Genomic DNA, 24,922 nt, shown 5'->3' with positions numbered 1-24,922 from the left:
TTGCAATTTCACCGTACTTCTAATTTTTTTCCCGTTTTCTAGTACACGACATGGTAAAACCAATGGTATCGTTCAAAAGTACAACTTATCCAGCAAAAAAAAGCCCTCACACAGACATATTCACAGAAAAAAAAAATTATGGTTCTGGGAAGGAGGGGAGCGAAAAATGAAAATGTAAAACCGAAAAAAACTCTGGAAATGAAGGGGTTAAACATTAGTTACTCTGTAAATACATATTTTTTCTCATTAGACTTAGTGATATTGGACCAACAAAGTTCCCAAAAATACTCTGGTGGGCCCAGGCGTTGATATAGTTGCAGGCTCCAATAGTCTACAATAGTCTAGAAAAATAATTTATTTTGTAGCTGACTTTGGAGCCAATCACTTGATACAAGAATTTATATCTTATGGGTTACTTCACAAAAACATATTGGATTTTATTGATGATATTTCCAGTTTGAATAGTGATAGCATCAGTAAATAAAATAGTCAAAATCCATTTGTTCTTTAATGAGTCATTTCCTTTTTTATTAACTTTTGGCCAACTCTTTTCTTAATTAGTGAAGTTAGAATATATATAAAGCTTTTATCTTTTTTATATTATAATCTAACAACATTGTAATACTTGTAATATGATAATTATTAGTGAAAATAATAAGTTCTGCTAATTACTTTATTGAATGGGAACTGAAAATAAATAAATCTAAGCTATTTTTTTAAGTAAGAGACGCCCAGTACTCGATCGAATGTTGAGTTTCTCTTAGAATATGGTCTGGACCCCTACCATATTCTCCTTTAAGTGTAATATATATATATGTATATTTACAGTGTAAGCTAAGTTTTAAGTAATTTATGTGTATATATGTAAATTAAGTAATTACTCCTAATAATTTAGATTATATTTAATATCAATTATTATTAGTTTTAATAACAATTATCATTGATATAAAGTGACTTTCATTTATTGATTCTGGCAGCCATAGTTCAAGATGCTTCTTCTTGACATCTACACTAGTCAGACATCATTAAAAGCATATTGACCAAACTCACCATTTAATGTGTATAGAGACCCTCCTTCTCCTAATTCTATATTTCTGATCAGTGGCTTACTCTACTCTTTGCACAATGTACATATGTATACTCATCTGAGTAGAGTGTGCACATGCACTTGTGTCAATGGGTTTGCGAGATACTGGTCAAACGAGGGTTCAGATGACAGCTACACTATTGTTTTTGGTCAGCTTTAAATTAGGTTTTCATTTTCGAAAAGAACTTCCCAACAGTTCTAAAATAACTAGAATGCAAAAAAAGAGCAGGAACGCACCCTCATCAGATGAAGCGCTAGTTGACTACGGCTACTCAAGTCTTGGTGTTTTGGCTGCAGCAGTGACATCTTGTCAACAGCACACATCACTATAGTAGCCAATCAATTAGCACAGAGAATGCGTAGAAGATGATGGTATTAGCCCCTGAGCTCAGTGATTGGCTATTGCCTCGAAGTGTACTGTTGATATGACTTTAATGCTGAAGCCAAACCACCTAAACCCAAGTAGCAGCGGAATAATGGCACTGGACCTTGGGAGGTAGACCACCTGCTCTGTTTGTTATTTTAGTCATTTTCTAGCATTTGAGGCCCACTTTCCTAAATGTGGAAAACCCCTTAAAGGTCTATTTTCTAAACAGTGTTATACACTACTTGTATTGACAATGAGGCATATGCCTGTGTTTATAGACCAGTACATTTTTTTAATTTAAATATGTCAGATATTGACTTTTTTATATTTCTTACCATTAAACTAGGTACGTTTCCTGATGCAGATCTAATATTAACCTAAAAAAAAATCAAACCATAGCCATTACTAACTTGGTAAGATTTAGGGCTTGTGCATACATTGCAGATTTGGTGCGTTTTTGTCATGTAGATTTGCTAGCAAAACCTGAAGCATTCCTGATGCCAGCAAAGTGAATGAGAAACCTGACATGTCATGAACGCGTTAAATATTTTTTACTTGCAGATTTGGTGTAGAAAATAATCTGGAGCATTTAAATTCTCTGTGCGCTTTTTCCAGCATTTTTCACCATTGACTTCACTCAAATTAGTCAAAAAACAAAGAGAAAAAATGCAGAAAAAATGCTTCAAAAACATGCCAAGGCAAGCAGAATTGGAGTAGAAATGTCTACATGCATTTACTCATCATGTGTACATAGCCTTAGGGATCTTTATTAGAGTTGAGCAAATATGTTCGGAATTGGTTTCTGAATCTGAATTTGCCATATTTGTGCCATATCATACAATCATAAAAGGGCAGAGTTGGAAGGGACCTCCTGGGTTATTTGGACCAACCCCCTGCTCAAAGCAGGATTCACTAAATCATCCCAGACAGGTGTCTCTCCATCCTCTGTTTGAAAACTTCTATTGAAGGAGAATTCACCACCTCTCCTGGCAGCCTGTTCCACTCATTGATCACTCTCACTGTCAAAATGTTTTTTCTAATATCTAATCTGAGTCTCCTCCCATTCAGTTTCATCCCATTGCTTCTAGTCTTTCCTGGTCGCTCTTCTCTGAACTTGTTCCAGTTTGTTGACGTCTTTTTTTAAAATGTGGTGCCAAAAACTGGACACAGTATTCCAGATGAGGTCTGACCAAAGAGGAGTAGAGGGCATTAATGACTTTGCATGATCTAGACTGTATGCTTCTGTTAATACATACCAGAATTGTATTTGCCCTTTTTTGCTGCTGCATCACACTGTTGACTCATGTTCAGTTTATAATCTATACCGAAGTCTTTTTCACACATGCTGTTGCTTAGCCCTATTCCTCCCATTCTGTATGGTTTTTTTTTTTCATTTTTATTGCCCAGATGTAGTACTTTGCATTTTTCTTTGTTAAAAACTATTCTGTTAGTTGCTGCCCATTGCTCCAGTTTATTTATATCTTTTTGAATCTTCTCTCTCTCTTTTCTCTAGTATTAGCTATCCCTCCTAGCTTTTTGTCCTCAGCAAATTTAATCAGTGTACCCTCAATTGCTTCATATTCCTTCATATTGTTACCCCACTTGTGCTGAATTTATGTTTGATGATCAGTTCCGAACATATTCGGTCATTTCTACTCCCATTGACTCCAATGACGTTTGACATTGTTAGGCGAATATTGCAAAATATTGACCTATCGTAATCAGAACCGAATTTTGAAAAATTCACTCAACTCTAATCATTATATCTCCTCTACATATAAATATGTATTTATTAATTTTTAAATTGTACAGTTAATAGCTTTACAGTTTTCCTTAAAGGGAACCTGTCACCCCCAAAATCGATGGTGAGCTAAGCCCACCAGCATCAGGGGCTTATCTACAGCATTCTGGAATGCTGTAGATAAGCCCCCGATGTATCCTGAAAGATGAGAAAAAGAGGTTAGATTATACTCACCCAGGGGCAGTCCCGGTTCGATGGGTGTCGCGGTCCGGTCCGGGGCCTCCCATCTTCTTACGATGACGTCCTCTTCTTGTATTCACGCTGCGGCTCTGGCACAGGCGTACTTTGTCTGCCCTGTTGAGGGCAGAGCAAAGTACTGCAGTGCGCAGGCACTGGGAAAGGTCAGAGAGGCCCGGTGCCTGTGCACTGCACTACTTTCTCTGCCCTCAACAGGTCAGACAAAGTACGCCTGCATCGGAGTTGCAGCATGAAGACAAGAAGAGGACGTCATCCTATAAAGATTCGAGGCCCTGGACCGGACCGTGAGGCCCATCGGATCAGACTGCCCACCCAGGTGAGTGTAATGTAACCTCTTTTTCTCATCTTTCAGGATACATCGGCGGCTTATCTACAGCAATACAGAATGCTATAGATAAGTCCCTGATGCCGGTGGGCTTATCTCATCTTCGATTTTGGGGGTGACAGGTTCCCTTTAATAAGTAACTAAACCTCCAGCGAGATTTTTATGTGTTGCAAGGTTTTCAATTACTTGATTAATTAGTTGATCGGTGGGTCCTGTTCTTTAGACCCTAACTATATCCTTATAAGTCACCTGAGAAATGTACAGCTTAGGTGGAGACAGGAGCCCAGAGCTCCTGTCTGAGTGCCTAAAAAGGAGAAAGCCTATATTTATTCGTGAATCTATACTCTGCTCAGTGAGTTGTGCAATCCTGTCTCCTAAACTGCTCAATTCTACGTATGAGGACTTTTGAGTAATCAATGGGGGACTCAAGACTCTGATCCCTCTGATCTGTAGGCAATTAAAATGCCTGCAACCTATTAAAAAACTCAATGTTTAATTTTTCTTCTAGTTTCATGTGCTGTTGAGCAGAATGGATACATTTACTACATTATGAGATTCCAGTGATAATACATTGCAATTTAAGGTTCTTAGTAAATACAAAGTGCAACGATAGATTTGGAGATACTTTGGTTTTACTAATTCCTATTTTTTTAAAAATGTTACTTATTGAATTTAAATTTAGTAACTTAGCTGCTTTTTAAAAAACTAAGTTTTTATTAAATCTCAAAAAAAGAATTTGTTTTCTTAATGCTTTTGTTCATTAAAAAAATATTTTGCACTATTATCTGTATGGAAACCATTGCATTCACATGGAATTACTGTAAATCTAGTATGAAACCCATCAGAAATGTAAATTTAAATTTAATATAACGCAATCATCATACACTTACCTGCTGCTTTATCTTGAATAACAGTTATGTGTATAGTGCTGTATTAGTGATAAACATTTCTCCTGCTATTTTCATACATTGTTTAGTATATTCCTGCAAATTTTCTGTAGCTCTTTCATAATCTTGATGGCATCACACACCACATGACTATATAAGCTAATCAAATTAGAAACCTGCAAGACTCATTAAATAAATTTGCACTATGCAGAAAACAGCATACAACTTTTTTTAAGAATTTCTTAACATCTTATGCTCTACATTTTAATGTTTAATCATAATTGTTACAGCTATCAATTCCTTGGATACAGTAAAATTGATTATCTGTGTACTAAATCTATTTCTTTATGACAACCTTGACATAAAACTTACGTTGTTAAGAGCAAATCTAGTAAAAAAATTTGGTCTTGATGCTGCAGTTCCCCATATTGGCCTCAGAGCGCCGCTGTTCACCAATAATTACAATATTCTGCAAATCCAGAATCGCCTCCATGATGCAGACAGTGTTCAACTGCAAGAAGAAATACACAGCATTTCACACTGGGATGTGCCGGGTACAGGACTCAGAAAGAAGACGGATTATTTTCTGCTGGATTATAAATATAAGAAGGATTTTTACCATTATATTTCTGGTGAGAAGAAGGATGGCTGGATTACAGCTGCAGGAAGGACAATCAGTGCAAGGACTCAGATGGCAAGTAATATTTCCCTTCTTATTTTCCTGGCTGTGTCATTCAGTCTCTGGTCAGATTCATTATTCCATTAATGAAGAATTAAGAAAAGGATCTATTGTGGGAAATCTAGCAAAGGATCTTGAATTAAATGTTAAGGATCTCTCCAGAAGGAAATTACGTATTGTGTCTAAAATCTCTGAGAAATATTTTAATATAAACTTGGATAATGGAAACCTGTACATTGCTGATAGGATAGACAGGGAGACATTGTGTGGAGCTGCAGCTGATTGTGTCCTTACATTTGATGCAGTGGTGGAAAATCCTTTAAATGTCTTCAGTATAAAGATTAATATTCAGGATATAAATGACAATCCTCCTGCATTTATACATGATACAGTTAGAATAGAAATGGGTGAATCATCCTCCCCAGGAAGAAGATTTGTTTTGCAAAAAGCAGAAGATCTGGATGTCGGTGTTAATTCCCTGATCAGCTACAGACTGAGTACAAATGAGCATTTTATGTTGGGAGAGGAGACAGGCATTGATGGCAGTGTATTTCCAGAGCTTATTCTAGAAAAGTCCTTAGATCGGGAGACAGAAAGCAAATATGAACTCACTCTGACTGCTCTTGACAGTGGAAAACCTGCACAATCTGGGACAACAATAATAAAGATAATGGTGACAGATTTCAATGACAACGTTCCTATCTTTACTCAAAACTTCTACAAAGTATCTGTGAAAGAAAATATACCGGTGAACTCTACAATTCTGCAGGTCAGTGCAAGTGATGAAGATGAAGGAGTCAATGCACAGATAACTTACTCATTCAGTACAATGGCAAATAATATTCTCCAATCTTTTATTATAAATCCTGACAATGGAGAAATAAAAACAAGAAAACTTTTAGATTATGAAGTGATGAAGAATTATGAAGTTTCGGTTCAAGCCAAAGATGGAGGAGGCCTCGCTGCTCATGCCAAGGTTTTAATAGAAGTAACAGATGAAAATGATAATTCTCCTGAGATATCCATTACTTCAATATCGACCCCTATTGCTGAGGACTCCATATTGGGCACAGTTGTAGCACTACTGGAAATTCGCGATCAAGATTCTGGAGAAAACGGAGAAGTTCAGTGTCTAATTATCGGTGATGTGCCATTTCAAGTTGTGTCCTCAGCAAGTAATTTCTTTAAAATTATAACAAAAAGTAATCTGGACAGAGAAAGGATATCATCGTATAACATCACAGTGCAAGCCTCCGATAAAGGTTCTCCAGAAATGACTTCTAGAACAATGATCCAACTGGATGTATCGGACATCAATGACAACGCTCCAGTGTTTGAGAAATTGACTTACACAGCATTTGTGCCAGAAAATAATGCACAAGGAGCTTCAATATTCAGTATTCAAGCAAAAGATATGGACAGTGGAGACAACACTAAAATATTTTATTCAATATCCACCATGAAGAAGGAAGAAACACCGATGTCAAACTACATATCTATTAATCCAGTAACAGGAGTGATTTATGCACAGCAGTCATTTGATTATGAGCATCATAAGGAATTTAATATCCAAATCATCGCCAGGGACAATGGATCTCCATCATTAAATGGCAGTACTATGCTAAGAATTTCTGTCATTGACCAAAATGATAATTCACCGGTCATTCTGTACCCATCACCAGAGGTTGATAGCTCAACATTTGAGATGGTTCCTTGGACCTCTGAACAAGGCTCTTTAGTATCTAAGGTGGTGGCAGTGGACGCTGACTCTGGACACAATGCCTGGTTGTCTTACTTCTTACAATCTTCAGAACCATCCCTCTTCACCATTGACCAGCACACAGGAGAGATCAGGACACTGAGGGTGTTCCAAGAAATAGATAAAGTGAAACATGGAATTGTGGTTTTAGTAAAAGACAATGGGATTCCCTCCCGCTCAGCTTCAGTCACTTTTAATATAGTGGTAGCTCTTAGTTTTCAACAAGTTCTTCCTGAATTGAACAGTCAATCTGGTAAAATAGAGCCACAGTCCAATTTACAATTCTACTTGGTAATCGCTTTGGCACTGATTTCCTTTTTCTTTGTGCTGACTGTGGTTATTGCAGTTGTCGCTAAGTGCAAAGATTCCAAATCCAGTACTTCATTTGGACCTTTGAGTACAAGTCTATATCCACAGATAGATCCCAGATTTATCTCCCAGTTCAACCCTGGGACATTACCTCTGCCATATTCCTATGATGTTTGTGTAACTCTGGATCCAAGTGAGAGGGAATTTGCTTTCCTCAAACCTCAACACAATGTTCCTGTGGACAGTCTAATAGATGCTGATGAACCAGGATTTGGAAATGAAAGTTTAAAGAACTCTTCACCTGAAGAAAATCTTATATCACAGGTACCTTTTTTTTAGTTTTATATTTATCCTATTTTTTTTAAAATTAGGAGTTTAAAAATAATTTTCATACTTGTATTCTTAAGTGGTATTCCCATTTCATAAATTTATGTCACTTTCAATGGACATGCGAAAGATGTATAGTGGATGTGGAGCCCACCAGTGGAACTTGCATTTATCTAGAGAACAAGGGTCTGACTATCAGTGCTGTCAGTAGAAACGTGTTAGGAATTAACATTTGCAAGGGACTCTTCACTGTGGGTACCATTTGGGGAACCTGACTGTACTTTACCTTAATGTCATATCCTGTGGATAGGCTTTAAATTTACCAGCTGGGAACACTCCTATAATTAAAATGTGTTGAACAATGCAGGTGAATGAAAGTGATTAGCTGTGCGTTAACATATATAAAGAATGATTTGGTTTACATAGTATCTTTGAACTTACCGCATAAAATGAATGTTTGGCTTTTTACTAAGCGGAATGTTGTCAATTCAAAGAATATCTACTGTCCTACACTAGGCCACAGCTGAAGCCTGTATTGGTCATGACATGTCATCCAAACAACGCTAACATGAGCCATAAGATGAGCGGGGCAGGAAAAATATATAGTCAAGATTATGACCCAAGAATGTGTTAGGTGTCGAGTTCCTGCCGCTGCACAGGGGGAATCTCAAACGGCTGCAGTCTCCCATAGCCGCAGTGGAACCTGCTTAGCAGAAACGTCGGTCCCAGCATCTGGCTCAGCCTGATACTGTACAAATGGCTACTGTTTCTTTTCCAGGCTCTGCCCTTGTAGCCAGCACTGGTCAGCGGCGAGAAGGCTTTTCTAAGTCCTGCTTTTCACACACTGAGCATGCCCACGGAAGGACCTCTCATTGGAGGTCGAAGGTCACATGCTCAGGCCCAGTTGCCTCTCCTATTGGTCCACCAGGAAGGTCCTGTAGAACTGCAACTATAAAAGGTTTGCATGGCCGCACGGCCATGCGCTAGTATCAAGTTTGTTTGGCTTATGTCAGTGGATACTATACCACTCTATAAATATGTGGTTAGAGGCTATAGCTTTGGGACTGTACACTCAGGTAGGCAGCTAGCGTCAGTTGGGGCAATTAGCCATGGTTTACCATCTGGTTCCTTCATGTGTGCGGTTAGCACAGAATCGTTCCAGAGCATGCACAACCCATAGTTAGGGTAATAGTTTTGTGTACAGCGTGACTCTGTGAGTCAACAGATCGCTTCCAGTTCACCAAGAAGGGAGCAAATCCCAAATTGTGGTCAGAGGAGGTCTCCTAGACCTTTCTCGCTATTAAGTCACACTTTGCTAGCGCTCCCATCCTACATCGCACCGATCTAGATAAGCCGTTTATAATGGAGGTGGATGCCTCATTCGTTGGTGCTGGAGCAGTCCTCTTCCAAAAGGATGCTCAAGGTTGGAAGCATCCTTGCTTCTTCTTTTCCAAGACCTTCTCACCAGTGGAGAGGAATTATTTTATCGGGGACAGGGAGTTCCTAGCTATGAAGTTGGCTTTCTCAGAGTGGAGACACCTCCTGGAGGGAGCTCGCTTTCCCTTTCAGGTTTTTACAGACCACAAAAATTTGGTGTATTTACAGACAGCCCAGCGGCTAAATTCTCGCCAGGCCAAAAGGTCCCTGTTCTTCTCCTGGTTCCTTTCACCCTCCTTTTTTTCTGGGTTACTTTACTTCCTGCCGGTGGCAGACAGGCCCTGGGAGATGGTCGGGATGGACTTCGTGGTGGGTTTACCTAGGTCTCATAGCTGCACCATTATCTGGGTAATCACCGATCATTTTTCTAAAATGGTGCACTTGGTGCCGCTTCCACGGTTACCTTCTGCACGGGCCTTGGTTGGCTTATGCCAGTGGATACTATACCACTCTATAAATATGTGGTTAGAGGCTGTTGCTTTGGGACCGTACACTCAGGCAGGCAGCTAGCATCAGTGGGGGTAATTAGCCTTGGTTTAGCATCTGGTTCCTTCATGTGTGCGGTTAGCACAGAAGAGTTCCAGAGCAAGCACAACCCGTAGTTAGGGTAATAGTTTTGTGTACAGCGTGACTCTGTGAATCAACAGAGATCGCTTCCAGTTCAGAAGCTCAGAGGTTATCCGCCGTTACTTTGCAGCAGATATCTCTGTACGGTGAACTCCAGGCTTCTAATCTATACTCGGTGCATTCCACTAGCCCTAACAGAATGTCTATATGGTCCTTGTCTAGAAGATATTTTTTGAATATGTGTGTTTTCTGGGGTTTTTGTCACCTATCTTATTCAATTGATAAAGGATCCAGTAGTGAACAACCCTTGTAAGTAAAAGTGAAAATATGTGCAAACCTTACATATAAACTGTGTAACATAATATACAGAGGTATGATCCAGAAAACTGCATTCAGTATGTATTCTAATTAAGGACGGTAGGAAAGTAAGAGCCAAAGTGCAATTGAAATACAGCGCCTAGTGTAGATCACCTGAAAACACAAATTTATTGTAAAATAATTGTGCTTAGAATTATGAGTCTCCCAGAGATAGGGCACCTGATCATCAACCAGGAGTTCATTTAGCAAAAAAAAAAAACATGTTTTAAATGAAAATGATGTATAATTGGTATATAACTGTGTGATGTAATATACAGGAACATATTGCAGACAACTGCAAAGAAAATGTACAGGGAGATTCCTATGAAAGAGGCCCCTTAACATTCTGTAATACCTCTCGATAGGACTAAGTAAACTGAACAATACAACATGCAATCTGCTCCTCGGTATATGGTGGCATCATTGACACCATCGTAAACACTGATATGCACCTGTGAATTCATTGAAGGTTAATTCCAGCAAAATGAAGCAACGTATCACACATCGACAACAAGCATGGCAGAAATTGAGCTTTTTTTGGCAACAGGGTGATTTCCAAGGTGGATTTGGCCACCATGGTCACCAGATCTGACATCACCACATTTCTTCTTTTGGGCTACGGTCAAAATAAAGGTCTATTGAAATAAGCCTAGAACCATTGAAGATTTGAAAGAAGACATTCAACGTGAAACGGCTGCTATTCCTACTGATTTGCTTGGCAACACATTCAAGAACATGCAGCGCTGTGTCAAAATGTGTCTGGCAGAAAATAGAGATCACTATCAGCATCACATGTGATGCAATTGATTACACATACAGTACATCAAGGTATATAGTGTATTTTTTGTTCAGATTGCTTCATTCTAATAGGAGTCGCAACAGAATATTCAGGGCCTATTTCCATTCAATTTCCCTGTATTGTAAATTAGGATTTTAGGAAAGGATGGGTCAGAGGGCACTTTTAATAATGCATCTTGTGTTGAAACCCATACTAGTTGAAGGCAAATTAATTGTGCGTAGAGTTCTTGGGCATCAGGCTTTGCTTAAAGCTGCACCATATAGGTAGGGAATCTCTAACTGGAGAGTCAGAGTATGCTAAAATAAGTTAAGCACATTGGCATAAGTTCTGGGCAGTGAATAGTTGAGAGTTAGATGTTTTGTGAATAAAGGCGTTACCTTAGAGACCATGTGTCTCTTGGGTTTATAGAAGGTTTCCCCCCTTTCTGGTTCTACCCTGCAAAAGGAAGAAGCTTCCTTTTCTCTCACTCTTTCTGTGATTTCTGTAATTGTTTTTTTTTTTTTCACTTTTAAGATAAATTGCAATACAGATCTTATTAAGTTAATATTATAGTACATAGGGTGTAACAGGTTACCCCTGTGAGGGTTCATCACAGTTTACCGTATTGTTAGAGATTTTGTGATGTAGGATATGATCTGGCCAGTAAAGGGCAGTGGTGAAAGGCTGGAGTTGGAGTGCAGCTGGGGGTTGGTGGGCAGTTGAGAGACTGGGGAAAGTGAAGCTGCAGATCCTTGGAGAAAGTTTGGATAGGGCGATGAGACTAGATCTGTTGTTGCTGACTCTGGAATGTTTTGTTCGGCCTGACATAAATCGACTCAGTGAAGACAGCCAATTGCACAGCATCTTGGGCTAGGCCATGTAAGGCCCTATCTCTAGGGACTTAGAGAAGCCCTGTGTTGGAGAGATTGGCATTCCCTTAGAGTTTCAAGATGATTATTTGGGACTCAGCTCAGCAAGGATTCTTCTACTTCAGCTTTAGGACGTACTGGTAGCATCTTACAACTGAATATATATGCATAATCTATCTATATATATAATTGTCTAAGGGTTTTTCTGTCTGTCTGTCTGTCTGTCTGTCCTGGAAATCCCGCGTCTCTGATTGGTCAAGGCCGCCAGGCCTCGAACAATCAGCGACGGGCACAGCATGGCGACGATGATGTCATAAAGGTTGCCTCGACCAATCAGCGACGGGCACAGTCTGCCGCGAATTCGCCTCGACCAATCAGCGACGGGCACAGTATCGACGTAGATGTCATAATGGTTGCCATGGCGATGATGTCATAAAGGTTGCCTCAACCAATCAGCGACGGGCACAGTCTGCCGCGAATTCTGGAATCATCATTGTCCATATACTACGGGGACATGCATATTCTAGAATACCCGATGCGTTAGAATCGGGCCACCAGGCCGCCGGGCCTCGACCAATCAGCGACGGGCACAGCATGGCGACGATGATGTCATAAAGGTTGCCTCGACCAATCAGAGACGGGCACAGTCTGCCGCGAGTTCGCCTCGACCAATCAGCGACGGGCACAGTATCGACGTAGATGTCATAATGGTTGCCATGGCGACGATGATGTCATAAAGGTTGCCTCGACCAATCAGCGACGGGCACAGTCTGCCGCAAATTCTGGAATCATCATTGTCCATATACTACGGGGACATGCATATTCTAGAATACCCGATGCGTTAGAATCGGGCCACAATCTAGTGCATACATAAATAGCTATATAGGGGTCCGGAAATTAGGAGAAAAGGCCTCTTCTGTAAAAGACACTTTGAAAACAGCTCCGAGTAGGCGATTACTAAAGCACTGGCACAGCACTGTCATTTTATTGATATATGCATAGGAAGGGTTAATCATGTATTTAGGACTCATAACTGTTAACTGTTAGTGCACCTGCGTATACTTAGTCGGTGTTATTGAGAAATATTGCTGCCATTGTATTTGTATTTGTTACTTATACACTGTTTACTTGTCATTCTGTCCATTTTTATATAAACTGGTTAGTAAATATTCATATTGTATTAGCTAATATTTGCGTGTGTCTGCTGATTGTTGATGAACCCCTCATCCTGTGGCCGTCCCTCGTCCACGTTTCACACGCTACTTACGTAAGGTCACAGATTGGTGGTGGTTGGTGGTATATACAGTGGTGTGAACGATCAGACATTTCATGCAGCTCTGGTCTTGGGCGTTCTATCTTGTGGTTTAGTAATAAAATGTTTTGGTTGACAAAATACTATGACTGACTAATACATTCAAAAGAAAGACATGGTATTTATGTGTTATTTTAGTCTGAAGAATAGGTTCATGATTGGGGCAATTGGTACTGAAGATGGAGTCTTTTTACTTGTAGTCGCAAACAAATATGGTTTCTGAAACTTCTGGATTTATCAAATGAATTTATTTAAATTGCATTTCAAAAGAAGTAGAAGACATACTGTATTAATGCACTCACATATACAAGTGAATCTAATCTTTGAGCTGTAAAAACGTATTAAAAACTGTTGAAATATACGACACCCATTCATTTAGTATCACTTGTCTTCAATCTTGTGCCAGTAAATTTACAGTTTGATGTAAAATTTGCAAAGATAGGATGCAACCATATCTCAACAGTCATACAGCTACCTGAAATCTTGAACTCAGTAGCGCTTTCCATTTTTACCATGTTAACTATTTTCGCACCATAATTTCATCATTTGCTTTCTACTCTTATTTCTTGTCTATTTTCTTGTCTATTTTTCTAGAAATGCATGTAACTGTGTGACTCTTAAATCTACCAGAGTGCATTTACTGCTCGGGTTATTTGTCAAGACCAGAATAAAAAAAATATATGATAAATTGATAGATCAATCAATCAATCGATCTCAATATTTTTTTTAAATTGATTAGCCCTGGTATACTAGGCCAGGAAATCATGAAATGTATGTTTATAATTTTTAATTGAGAATAATAACCACAAAGGCCACATCACATAGCAGAATAAAGAAAACATATTAATACTTTTAAAATTTCAAGTACAAAATTACAGTTGCAGTTAAAAACCATTCAAAAACAAAGCCACAATTTTCACATGTTTTAAAGCTGTCATCTATAGTTTAATGGATTAGTAATTTAAAAGTATTTTCATTTAAAAAGATGAGATATAAAGTATATCAAAACATAATTTTGGTATCAACTTGCTTAAACTTCAAGAGTGTAATGAATTTAAAGATTTAAAAATAAAGATTGACATAACAATTTGTAATTATGTGAACATGTAAGTAACTTCATATCTGTAGATAAAACCATATTTTAAATCATATTTGGTAAATATGAATCTAAGCCACTGATGCTGCAGTTCCCCATATTGGCCTCAGAGCGCCGCTGTTCACCAATAAAGAAAATATTCTGCAAATCCAGAATCGCCTCCATGATGCAGACAGTGTTCAACTGCAAGAAGAAATACACAGCATTTCACACTGGGATGTGCCGGGTACAGGACTCAGAAAGAAGACGGATTATTTTCTGCTGAATTATAAATATTAGAAGGATTTTTACCATTATATTTCTGGTGAGAAGAAGGATGGCTGGATTACAGCTGCAGGAAGGACAATCAGTGCAAGGACTCAGATGGCAAGTAATATTTCCCTTCTTATTTTCCTGGCTGTGTCATTCAGTCTCTGGTCAGATTCATTATTCCATTAATGAAGAATTAAGAAAAGGTTCTATTGTGGGAAATCTAGCAAAGGATCTTGAGATAAATGTTAAGGATCTCTCCAGAAGGAAATTACGTATTGTGTCTGATATGTCAGAGAAATATTTTAGCATAAATCTGGATAATGGAAACCTGTACATTGCTGATAGGATAGACAGGGAGACATTGTGCAGAGCTGCAGCTGATTGTGTCCTTACATTTGATGCAGTGGTGGAAAATCCACTAAATGTCTTCAATATAAAGATTAATATTCAGGATATAAATGACAATCCTCCTACATTTGTCCGTGATATATTGGCATTAGAAATGAGTGAATCTACCTCCCCAGGATCAAAATTTTCACTTCAAAAAGCAGAAGATCTGGATGTCGGTGTTAATTCCCTGATCAGCTACAGCCTCAGTGAGAACCAGTATTTTGCTCTTGGAGAGAAGGTCAGCACTGATGGCAGTGTATTTCCAGAGCTGATACTAGAGAAACCTCTAGACCGAGAGACACAGAACAAGCATGAACTCATCCTCACAGTTTCTGATGGAGGAAATCCTGTACAGACAGGCACTGCCCTAATTAATATTATCATTAATGATATCAATGATAATCTCCCAACTTTTACACAGGATGTATATAAAGTAAGTGTCAGAGAAAATATACCGGTGAATTCTACAATTCTGCAGGTCAGTGCAAGTGATGAAGATGAAGGAGTCAATGCACAGATCACTTACTCATTCAGTACAATGGAAAATCATATTCTTCAGAAATTTGCTATTAATACCAAAAATGGAGAGATTAAGACTAAAGAAAATTTGGATTATGAAAAAAGTAAATACTATGAAATTTCAGTAGAAGCCAAAGATGGAGGAGGCCTCGCTACTCATGCTAAGGTTTTAATAGAAATTACAGATGAAAATGACAATGCTCCTGAGATATCTATAACCTCATCATCAGCTCTTATTCCTGAGGATTCTGCCCCTGGTTCTGTAGTGGCGCTTATAAAAGTTTGGGATCGGGACTCTGGAGAAAATGGTGAGGTTCAATGTAGAATAACAGGGGATTTACCGTTTAAACTAATATCATCAGCAGGTAATTTTTATAAAATTGTTACGAACAGTAAACTTGATAGAGAAAAAATATCATCCTACAATATCACAATACAAGTCTCAGACAAGGGGTCTCCAGAAATGATTTCTACAAAATGTTTTAGGCTTGATATATCAGATGTCAATGACAATGCTCCAGTCTTTGAGAAATTAAGTTACACTGCATTTATACCAGAAAATAATTCACCAGGAGCTTCAATATTTTGTGTTCAAGCAAGAGATCTGGACAGTGAAGACAATGCTAAGATAACATATTCTATTCTTAGTACAAGTACTGATGAAGATCCCCTGTCTTCCTACATCTCCTTGAATCCAGTAACTGGGGTAATTTATGCTCAGAGGTCTTTTGACTACGAGAAGCATAAAGAATTTAACATCCAAATCATCGCCAGAGACAATGGATCTCCATCACTGAACAGCAGTACAACACTGAGAATATGTATAGTAGACCAGAATGATAATTCTCCAGTCATTCTGTACCCATCACCAGAGGTTGACAGCTCAACATTTGAGATGGTTCCTTGGACATCTGAACAAGGCTCTTTAGTATCTAAGGTGGTGGTAGTGGATGCTGACTCTGGACACAATGCCTGGTTGTCTTACTTTTTACAGTCTCCAGAACCATCACTTTTCACTATTGACCAGCATACAGGAGAAATCAGGACATCACGTGGATTTCACGAAAAGGACATCATGAAACATGGAATTGTGGTTCTAGTAAAAGACAATGGGATTCCTTCCCGCTCATCTTCAGTCACTCTAACCATGGTGATTGCTGATCATTTTCATCAGGTTCTTCCTGAACTGAGCAGTCAGTCTAACAAAGAAGAATCTCAGTCCAACCTACAATTCTACTTGGTGATCGCCTTGGCACTGATTTCCTTTTTCTTCATGTTGACTGTGATTGTTGCAGTTGTCTCCAAGTACAGAGAGTCAAAGTCTACTACCACATTTGGATCATTGAGTACAAGTCTATATCCACAGTTTGATCCCAGATTTATTTCACAGTTTAACCCTGGGACATTACCTCTGCCATATTCCTATGATGTTTGTGTAACTCTGGATCCAAGTGAGCAGGAATTTGCTTTTGTTCAACCTCAACACAATGTTCCTGTGGACAGTCTAATAGATGCAGATGACTCAGGGATCGGTAATGAAACTTTGAAGAACTCTGCACCTGTAGAACATCTTATACCACAGGTATGTTTTCGCATCTCATGAAAAATGCTTCTGAATTAAAGCATATGTAATAGAAAATCCATTGTTAAACAATAAGTCAATAAGACTTTATCATGTTTCAGAAATAGCTTTTATTAGACCAAATTGCTAATATGTCCTCTGTATAAAATGTAAACCTCCTCAACAAACAGAATGCCTTTAGACAACAGATGGATCTAATCTGTTTTGTTCTTTTTACTAGTAAACTATCAGTGTTTATGGCTCGAGATATTTCCTTAAGGGGGTATTCCCATCTCCAAGATCCTATTCCAATATGTAGTATGTGTAATAGTAAAGCTATAAGCAAATACCTCCATTTTGAAATTAAGTATAATTCTTCTGCTTTGCCATGTCTCCAACCAGGAAATTGCTCTAGGTTAGTTATGGTATCCACCACTGAAAACTGACTAACTGTCACTATATGAGTGGTCATAACTAGTGTTGAGCGATAACTTCCGATATTTGAAAGTATCGGTATCGGATGGTATCGGCCGATACCGGCAAAATGTCGGATCTCGCCGATACCGAGTTCCAATACCAATACAAGTCAATGGGACACAAATATCGGAATGTATCCTCGATGGTTCCCAGGGTCTGAAGGAGAGGAAACTCTCCTTCAGGCCCTGGGATCCATATTAATGTAAAAAATAAAGAATAAAAATAAAAAATATGGCTATACTCACCCCTCTGAAGGACCCTGGCTGTCACCGCTGCAAGCGTCTGCCTCCGTTCCTGAGAATTGCAGAGAGTGAAGGACCTTCGATGACGTCGCGGTCATGACCGCTCATGTGACGGCTCACCTGACCGCGACGTCATCGAAGGTCCTTCACTCACTATATTCTCAGGAACGGAGGCGGACGCTCGCAGCGGTGACAGCCAGGGTTCACCGGAGGGGTGAGTATAGCCATATTTTTTTTTTTTATTCTTTATGTTTTACATTAATGTGGATCCCAGGGCCTGAAGGAGAGTTTCCTCTCCTCCAGACCCTTGGAACCATACGCACCGCACACTCCGATACCGATTTCCGATATCACAAAAATATCGGAACTCGGTATCGGAATTCCGATACAGCAAATATCGGCCGATACCCGATACTTGCAGTATCGGAATGCTCAACACTAGTCATAACCATAGATGCCTAAACTACTGCAATGCCTACACATGGGGTTAGCAACATAGCGAATCAGAAGAAATATACAACGTTTCTAATTGGATGTACATGCTGTTATTATTATTATTATTACACCTACTACATATTGGAATAGGATCTTGGAGTAGGGAATACCCATTTTAATTAATATTGCTTGATTTAGCTTAAAGGGAACCTGTCACCTGAATTTGGCGGGACCAGTTTTGGGTCATATGGGCGGAGTTTTCGGGTGTTTGATTCACCCTTTCCTTACCCGCTGGCTGCATGCTGGCCGAAATATTGGATTGAAGTTCATTTTCTGTCCTCCGTAGTACACGCTTGCACAAGACAATCTTGCCTTGCGCAGGCATGTACTACGGAGGACAGAGAATGAACTTCAATCCAATATTGCGGCCAGCATGCAGCCAGCGGGTAAGGAAAGGGTGAATCAAACACCCGAAAACTCCGCCCATATGACCCAAAACTGGTCCCGCCAAATTCAGGTGACAGGTGCCTTTTAACTTGATTGTGGCTGCAGTACATTTTTTTCTTTGACATTTTAATGTAGCAAATATATGTTATTAAAATAAAATACCTCTCATATCAGAAATTATTTACAAGTGTGGATGTATTATGCATTTAAATATACACTTTTTTCTCAGTAGCTAAGGTTAGACTGTCTCAATAAAGTACCACAGAATACTCTGATGGTGCAAGGCACTGATGCAATAATGGTCTGCAAAACTCCAGCAAAAGAACTTGGTCCCGATTGGTCATTTGCATTTTTAAGTTTATTTGCTTTTCTTTTTCTTTGCTTTATGATATTCATTGTTTTTTTCCCCAATTCTTCAATATCATGCACATGGTTTACTTGTTCCATATACTATAGTATTGGCCCTGAGAGTAATATCATCTTTGAACTTTACACTGATTTTGGCCTTAAAGATGCACTCCTCCTCTTCCTCCTCCTCCTCCCATCCAAATGTTTATCTTCTTAATATATTGCAGTCATCATATTATACAGCACTGTGCACTTACAATTGCTCATTTTGCCTTTCTACCCAGATAATTCTTCTGTTTTCCATTAGGTCTATGACATCACATGATTAAAAACTGACTAACTGATTTCTTCTAAACTCTGTGTAGAAACAGGAGGTCAAATTTCCCTGAATGAGTCATTCGTCACTTCAAATGTCCCCAGCAGGAGTGAGGAGGCAGTTGGGTCAGAAGTTGAAGAGGGGAGTTATTTATGTAGGGAATAGAGACTTCCTGTTTCTACATATAGCAAAAAAAAGAATTAGTTGGGTAGAAAGACAAAATGAGCAATTATAAGTATACAGTGCTACAGTGGGGGAAAAAAGTATTTTGTCAGCCACCAAGTGTGCAAGTTCTCCCACTTAAAAAGATGAGAGAGGCCTGTAATTGATATCATAGATAGACCACAACTATGAGAGTCAAAATGGGAAAACAAATCCAGATAATCACTTTGTCTGATTTGGTAAGATTAGTTTGCAAAATATGGTGAAAAATAAGTATTTGGTCACCCTTATAAACGTGCAAGATTTCTGGCTCTCACAGACCTGTAACTACTTCTTTAAGAGGCTCCTCTGTCCTCCACTCATTACCAAATCAGACGAGGTAATTTTCTGGATTTGTTTTCTCAATTTTGACTCTCATAGTTGTGGTCTACCTATGATGTCAATTACAGGTCTCTCTCATCTTTTTAAGTGGGAGAATTTGCACAATTGGTGGCTGACTAAATACTTTTTTCACCGCTGTATATAATATGATTGCAATATATTAAGAAGATAAAAACTTTGATTGGAGGGCTTCTTTAAGGGGAATCTGTCAATAAGATTAACCCTCCTAAGCCGTCTCTATGGGCATGCAGGTTATGATCATTTACTAAATGATACCCTGTTATTTGCGATCCAATGACGAATTTCAGAGAAATCCACATTTTTTAAATATGTAATTGAGCTGTTCATATCTATGGGATGTACAGAAATTTTGATGAGAATCTGCCTCCAGCGATTATTTTAAATTAAAGGGGTTGTTACCAATGTTACCCATGTAGATCAAGAGAGCAGATATCAGTCATTACATGTATCACACTGGTAACGCCCCTTATCATTTAAAATAAGCTCTGGAGGCAGATTCTTGGGGAGATCTGTGTCCGTCCCATGGGTCTTAACAGCTCATTTTCATATTAAGAAAAATGTGGATTTCTTTAGAATAAGACCTCAGATCGCAAATATCAGGATATCATTTTATTCAACTTGCTATGCCCTGCATGCCCATAGTGACAGCTTAGGGGGTGTTCATCCTGCTGACTGATTCCCTTTAATATTAAGTAGTGAAACTGCAACATATTTTAAGTTTTTATACTTTGTGACATCTGTAACAATTTATTTTTATAGCCAAAGCAGATATAGGAAATTCTACCAACTATTGAATAGGGGCTGCATTAATACTGTACAGTATATTAAGTTTTAGGTGATATGTGTATGATTATGTATATAGAGTGCATATATACACAGGCTTCCTGATTCAGGGTCATTGAGGTGCTAGTTGATTTTTAAAAAAATCATAAGCTGGGAAAAATAATGCATTATTTTTATAGTCCGCCTTTAAAATATCAGCATAACCAATCAAACTTTCGATGTCTATATACATTTGATGCATACCTGGTCTTTGTGGGGCCAACCAGATGTTTATGGAGATACTGTGTCTTTTCACTTTCTTCTGACTGCAGATGTTAGCGAAAATAAAAACTGTATAAAGACTTAATGTGCCCAAAAGTATTGCACTAGGGGAGATAAGATGCGGTTTGAAGAGTCTAGCCGTGTCTTACGCCCTTCATCGTAACGAGAACACATTAATACTTAACCAAGTCCAATATGTGTGTGTGTTAGATGGGGTTGTCCAAAGAGATAGCTGTCAGCTGCCCAATATTCAGACAGCAGCTATCTAATGGGCATTGTCAGCCATACAATTTCATTTTCTAAACCATATGATTACAATAAAGGTCTAGGTCTATTTTTATAGGCCGGCAAATTTATGGTTGATACAAATATCTTAGCTATTGTTTAATATCTTTGAGAATTCATAAAAAGTTCTGGGCTAAAGAAATGTATTCTTTTGCTAATAAAGATTTTTTTACTTTCGTTAAAGATTATTTATAGACTTTATTGATAAAATAATGTTAGAATCGAAGATTTTGAAAATTCAAAAATCTTCCAGGATATTGAATTAATGTTGCAAAAGACCAGATGAATGATTCCAAGCCAATGTTATTTAAGGTACCATTTCAAGATAATTTGTTCCTAAAAATGTCAAACCATATGTGTCAGGACAGGAAGAACAGTAGAACACAAATTATTGGGGAGCCATATGTACTTTGCATAATATATAATGCCTGTAGGGAGACTGGAAACATTAAAGTATGTCGAAAAGTTTATAAAGTGAGACAATACATTTCAGAGGTCATCTTAAAGAGAATATTTAGCATTTTCTATTATTTCATTTTCCATAAGCAGGGTGTAGATTAAAGTATTTAATATTTCTACCCACTAATTGTTGTGAATTCTGCTTTTGGGCTCCCTCCGGTGGTTGTAGGTGGTAATGCAGTTGTCTCTGGGCTGCAGTCCTGGACAGGTGTATTTACTGATTGCAGTTCTGACTGGAGTATTTAGGTTTGCAGGACTCATTAGTCCTTGCCAGTTGTCAGTGTTTCTTGGGAAGTATTTGATCTGTCTGGCTTCTCCTGCTTAGCTGCCAATTCAGCAAAGATAAGTGCCTGTTTCTTTTTCTATGTGTGCTTGTTTTTGATTGTATTCCTGCTCTGAGTTTAGTAGTCTCTGGAGTTGCAGATATACGTTCCACGTCTTTAGTTAGATGGAGGAATTTTTGTATAATCTGCTGTGGATATTTTTGGAAGGGTTTAAATACTGACCTCACAGAACTCTGTCTTATCCTTTCCTAATTTAGCTAGAGCTGCCTCTTGTGCTAAATCCTGTTTTCTGACTGTGTGTGTCTTTCCTCTCCTACTCACAGCCAATATTTGTGGGGGGCTCCCTATCCTTTGGAGTTCTGCTCTGAGGCAAGAAAGTATTCCTATTTCCATCTTTAGGGGTATTTAGTCCTCCGGCTGTGACAAGGTGTCTAGGGCTTGTTAGGTACACCCCACGGCTACTTCTAGTTGCGGTATTAAGATCAGGATTTGCGGTCATGTATAGTTACCACCTACTCCAGTGAAAGTTTTCATGCTGCTCCAAGGTCACCGGATCATAACAGTACAACTGGCCCATAATGAGTTAAATGCATCTCAGAAGAAGGGAAGAAAGGTATTGAGCCATTTTTTTTCTTCCGTCTGCTTTATCTTCTCTTCCCTCTTTATCTCTGGGTGGCTGAGGAGCCTTGTGCAAGCATGGATGTTCAGGAATTAGTTTCTGGTGTAGACCAGCTTGCTGCTAGGGTACAGGGTATTTCTGATTATATTGTTCAAACTCCTGTTTTAGAGCCGAAGATTCCTACTCCTGATTTGTTTTTTGGAGACAGGTCCAAATTTTTGAGTTTTAAAAACAACTGTAAACTATTTTTTGCTCTAAACCTCGATCCTCTGGTGATTCCATTCAGCAGGTTAAAATCGTCATCTCCCTGCTGCGTGGCGACACGCAGGATTGGGCGTTTTCCCTGGAATCTGGGAATCCGGCTTTGCTTAATGTAGACTCCTTTTTTCAGGCTTTAGGATTATTATATGATGAACCTAATTCTGTGGATCAAGCTGAGAAGACCTTGTTGGCCCTGTCTCAGGGTCAAGAGGCGGCAGAATTGTATTGTCAGAAATTCAGAAAATGGTCTGTGTTGACTAAATGGAATAATGATGCTTTGGCGGCAATTTTCAGAAAGGGTCTTTCTGAATCCGTTAAAGATGTTATGGTGGGGTTTCCCACGCCTTCCGGTCTGAGTGATTCTATGTCTCTGGCCATTCAGATTGACCGGCGCTTACGGGAGTGCAGAACTGTGCGCGCTGTGGTGTTGTTCTCAGAGCAGACTCCTGAGCCAATGCAGTGTGATAGGATTCTGTCTAAAACGGAACGACAAGGATTCAGACGTCAGAATAGGTTGTGTTATTATTGTGGCGACGCTTCTCATGTAATTTCAGTCTGCCCTAAGCGGACAAAGAGGATCGCTAGTTCATTTACCATCAGTACTGTACAACCTAAATTTCTGTTATCTGTGTCCTTGATCTGCGTCCTTAATCTGTGGATTCAGGCGCCGCCTTGAACTTTATGGACTTTGAGTTTGCCAGGCGTTGTGGTTTTCCCTTGCAGCCTTTGCAGAACCTTATTCCTTTAAGGGGCATTGATGCTACACCCTTGGCTAAAAATAAGCCCCAGTTTTGGACACAGGTGACCATGCGCATGGCGCCAGCCCATCAGGAAGATTGTCGATTTCTGGTGTTGCATAATTTGCATGATGCTATCGTGCTGGGTTTTCTGTGGTTGCAGGTACATAATCCTGTGTTGGATTGGAAGTCCATGTCTGTGACTAGTTGGGGTTGTCAGGGGGTTCATAATGATGTTCCTTTGATGTCAATCTCCTCTTCTTCCTCTTCTGAAATTCCAGAGTTTTTGTCTGATTTTCAGGATGTATTCGATGAGCCCAAGTCCAGTTTCCTTCCACCGCACAGGGACTGCGATTGTGCTATTGACTTGATTCCAGGCTGTAAGTTTCCTAAGGGTCGACTTTTCAACCTGTCTGTGCCTGAACATACCGCCATGCGGAGCTATATTAAGGAGTCTTTGGAGAAAGGGCATATTCGGCCATCTTCTTCACCGTTGGGAGCGGGGTTCTTTTTTGTTGCTAAAAAAGATGGTTCCTTGAGACCCTGTATTGATTATCGCCTCTTGAATAAAATCACGGTCAAATTTCAAAACCCTTTACCTTTGCTTACCGATTTGTTTGCTAGGATTAAGGGAGCTAGTTGGTTTACGAAGATTGACCTTCGGGGGCATATAATCTTGTTCGTATTAAGCAGGGTGATGAATGGAAAACTGCGTTTAACACGCCCGAAGGCCATTTTGAATACCTTGTGATGCCATTCGGGCTCACTAATGCTCCATCTGTTTTTCAGTCCTTCATGCATGATATTTTCCGGACTTATATTGATAAGTTCTTGATTGTATATTTGGACGATATTTTGATTTTTTCCGATGATTGGGAGTCTCATGTGGAACAGGTCAGGATGGTATTTCAGATCCTTCGCGACAATGCCCTGTTTGTGAAAGGGTCTAAGTGTCTCTTTGGGGTGCAGAAGGTTTCTTTTTTGGGCTTTATTTTTTCTCCCTCGTCTATAGAGATGGATCCGGTTAAGGTTCAGGCCATTCATGATTGGATTCAGCCCACATCCGTGAAGAGCCTTCAGAAATGTTTGGGTTTTGCAAATTTTTATCGCCGTTTCATTGCTAATTTTTCCAGCGTGGTTAAACCCTTGACCGATTTGACGAAGAAAGGCGCTGATGTGGCAAATTGGTCCTCTGCGGCTGTCTCTGCCTTTCAGGAGCTTAAACATCGATTTACTTCTTCTCCGGCGTTGCGCCAACCGGATGTTTCTCTTCCGTTTAAGGTTGAGGTTGACGCTTCTGAGATTGGGGCAGGGGCCGTTTTGTCCCAGAGGGATCCTGTTGGTTCATTAATGAAACCGTGTGCCTTCTTTTCCCATAAGTTTTTGCCTGCTGAACGCAATTATGATGTCGGCAATCGGGAGTTGTTGGCTATGAAGTGGGCGTTTGAGGAGTGGCGACATTGGCTTGAGGGAGCTAAGCACCGTATTGTGGTCTTGACCGATCATAAGAATTTGATTTACCTTGAG

At 39.3% G+C, this 24,922-nt stretch overlaps 1 protein-coding gene across 16 annotated transcripts in view; it reads left to right on the top strand.

Moving 5' to 3' along the window:
* The window catches only part of LOC138675459 (protocadherin gamma-B2-like), a 502,075-nt gene that overhangs the window by 226,356 nt on the left and 250,797 nt on the right, over positions 1–24,922 (top strand). The window contains exon 1 of one of the 16 annotated variants that reach the window (XM_069763702.1): positions 5,139–7,736. The exons of 14 other annotated variants lie outside the window; for them this stretch is intronic. In XM_069763702.1, the coding sequence (XP_069619803.1) occupies positions 5,157–7,736 (2,580 nt within the window). In that variant the 5' untranslated portion in view covers positions 5,139–5,156. Of the gene's footprint in view, positions 1–5,138; positions 7,737–14,292; positions 16,899–24,922 lie in introns of those variants that run through there. One more of the 16 variants, XM_069763716.1, reaches the window with a different exon arrangement.

Source organism: Ranitomeya imitator, chromosome 4 (assembly GCF_032444005.1).
Source record: "Ranitomeya imitator isolate aRanImi1 chromosome 4, aRanImi1.pri, whole genome shotgun sequence".
Lineage (NCBI taxonomy): Eukaryota > Metazoa > Chordata > Amphibia > Anura > Dendrobatidae > Ranitomeya > Ranitomeya imitator.
The sequence above is the reverse complement of the archived record's forward strand: the minus strand, read 5'-3'. Positions and strand labels throughout refer to the sequence as shown.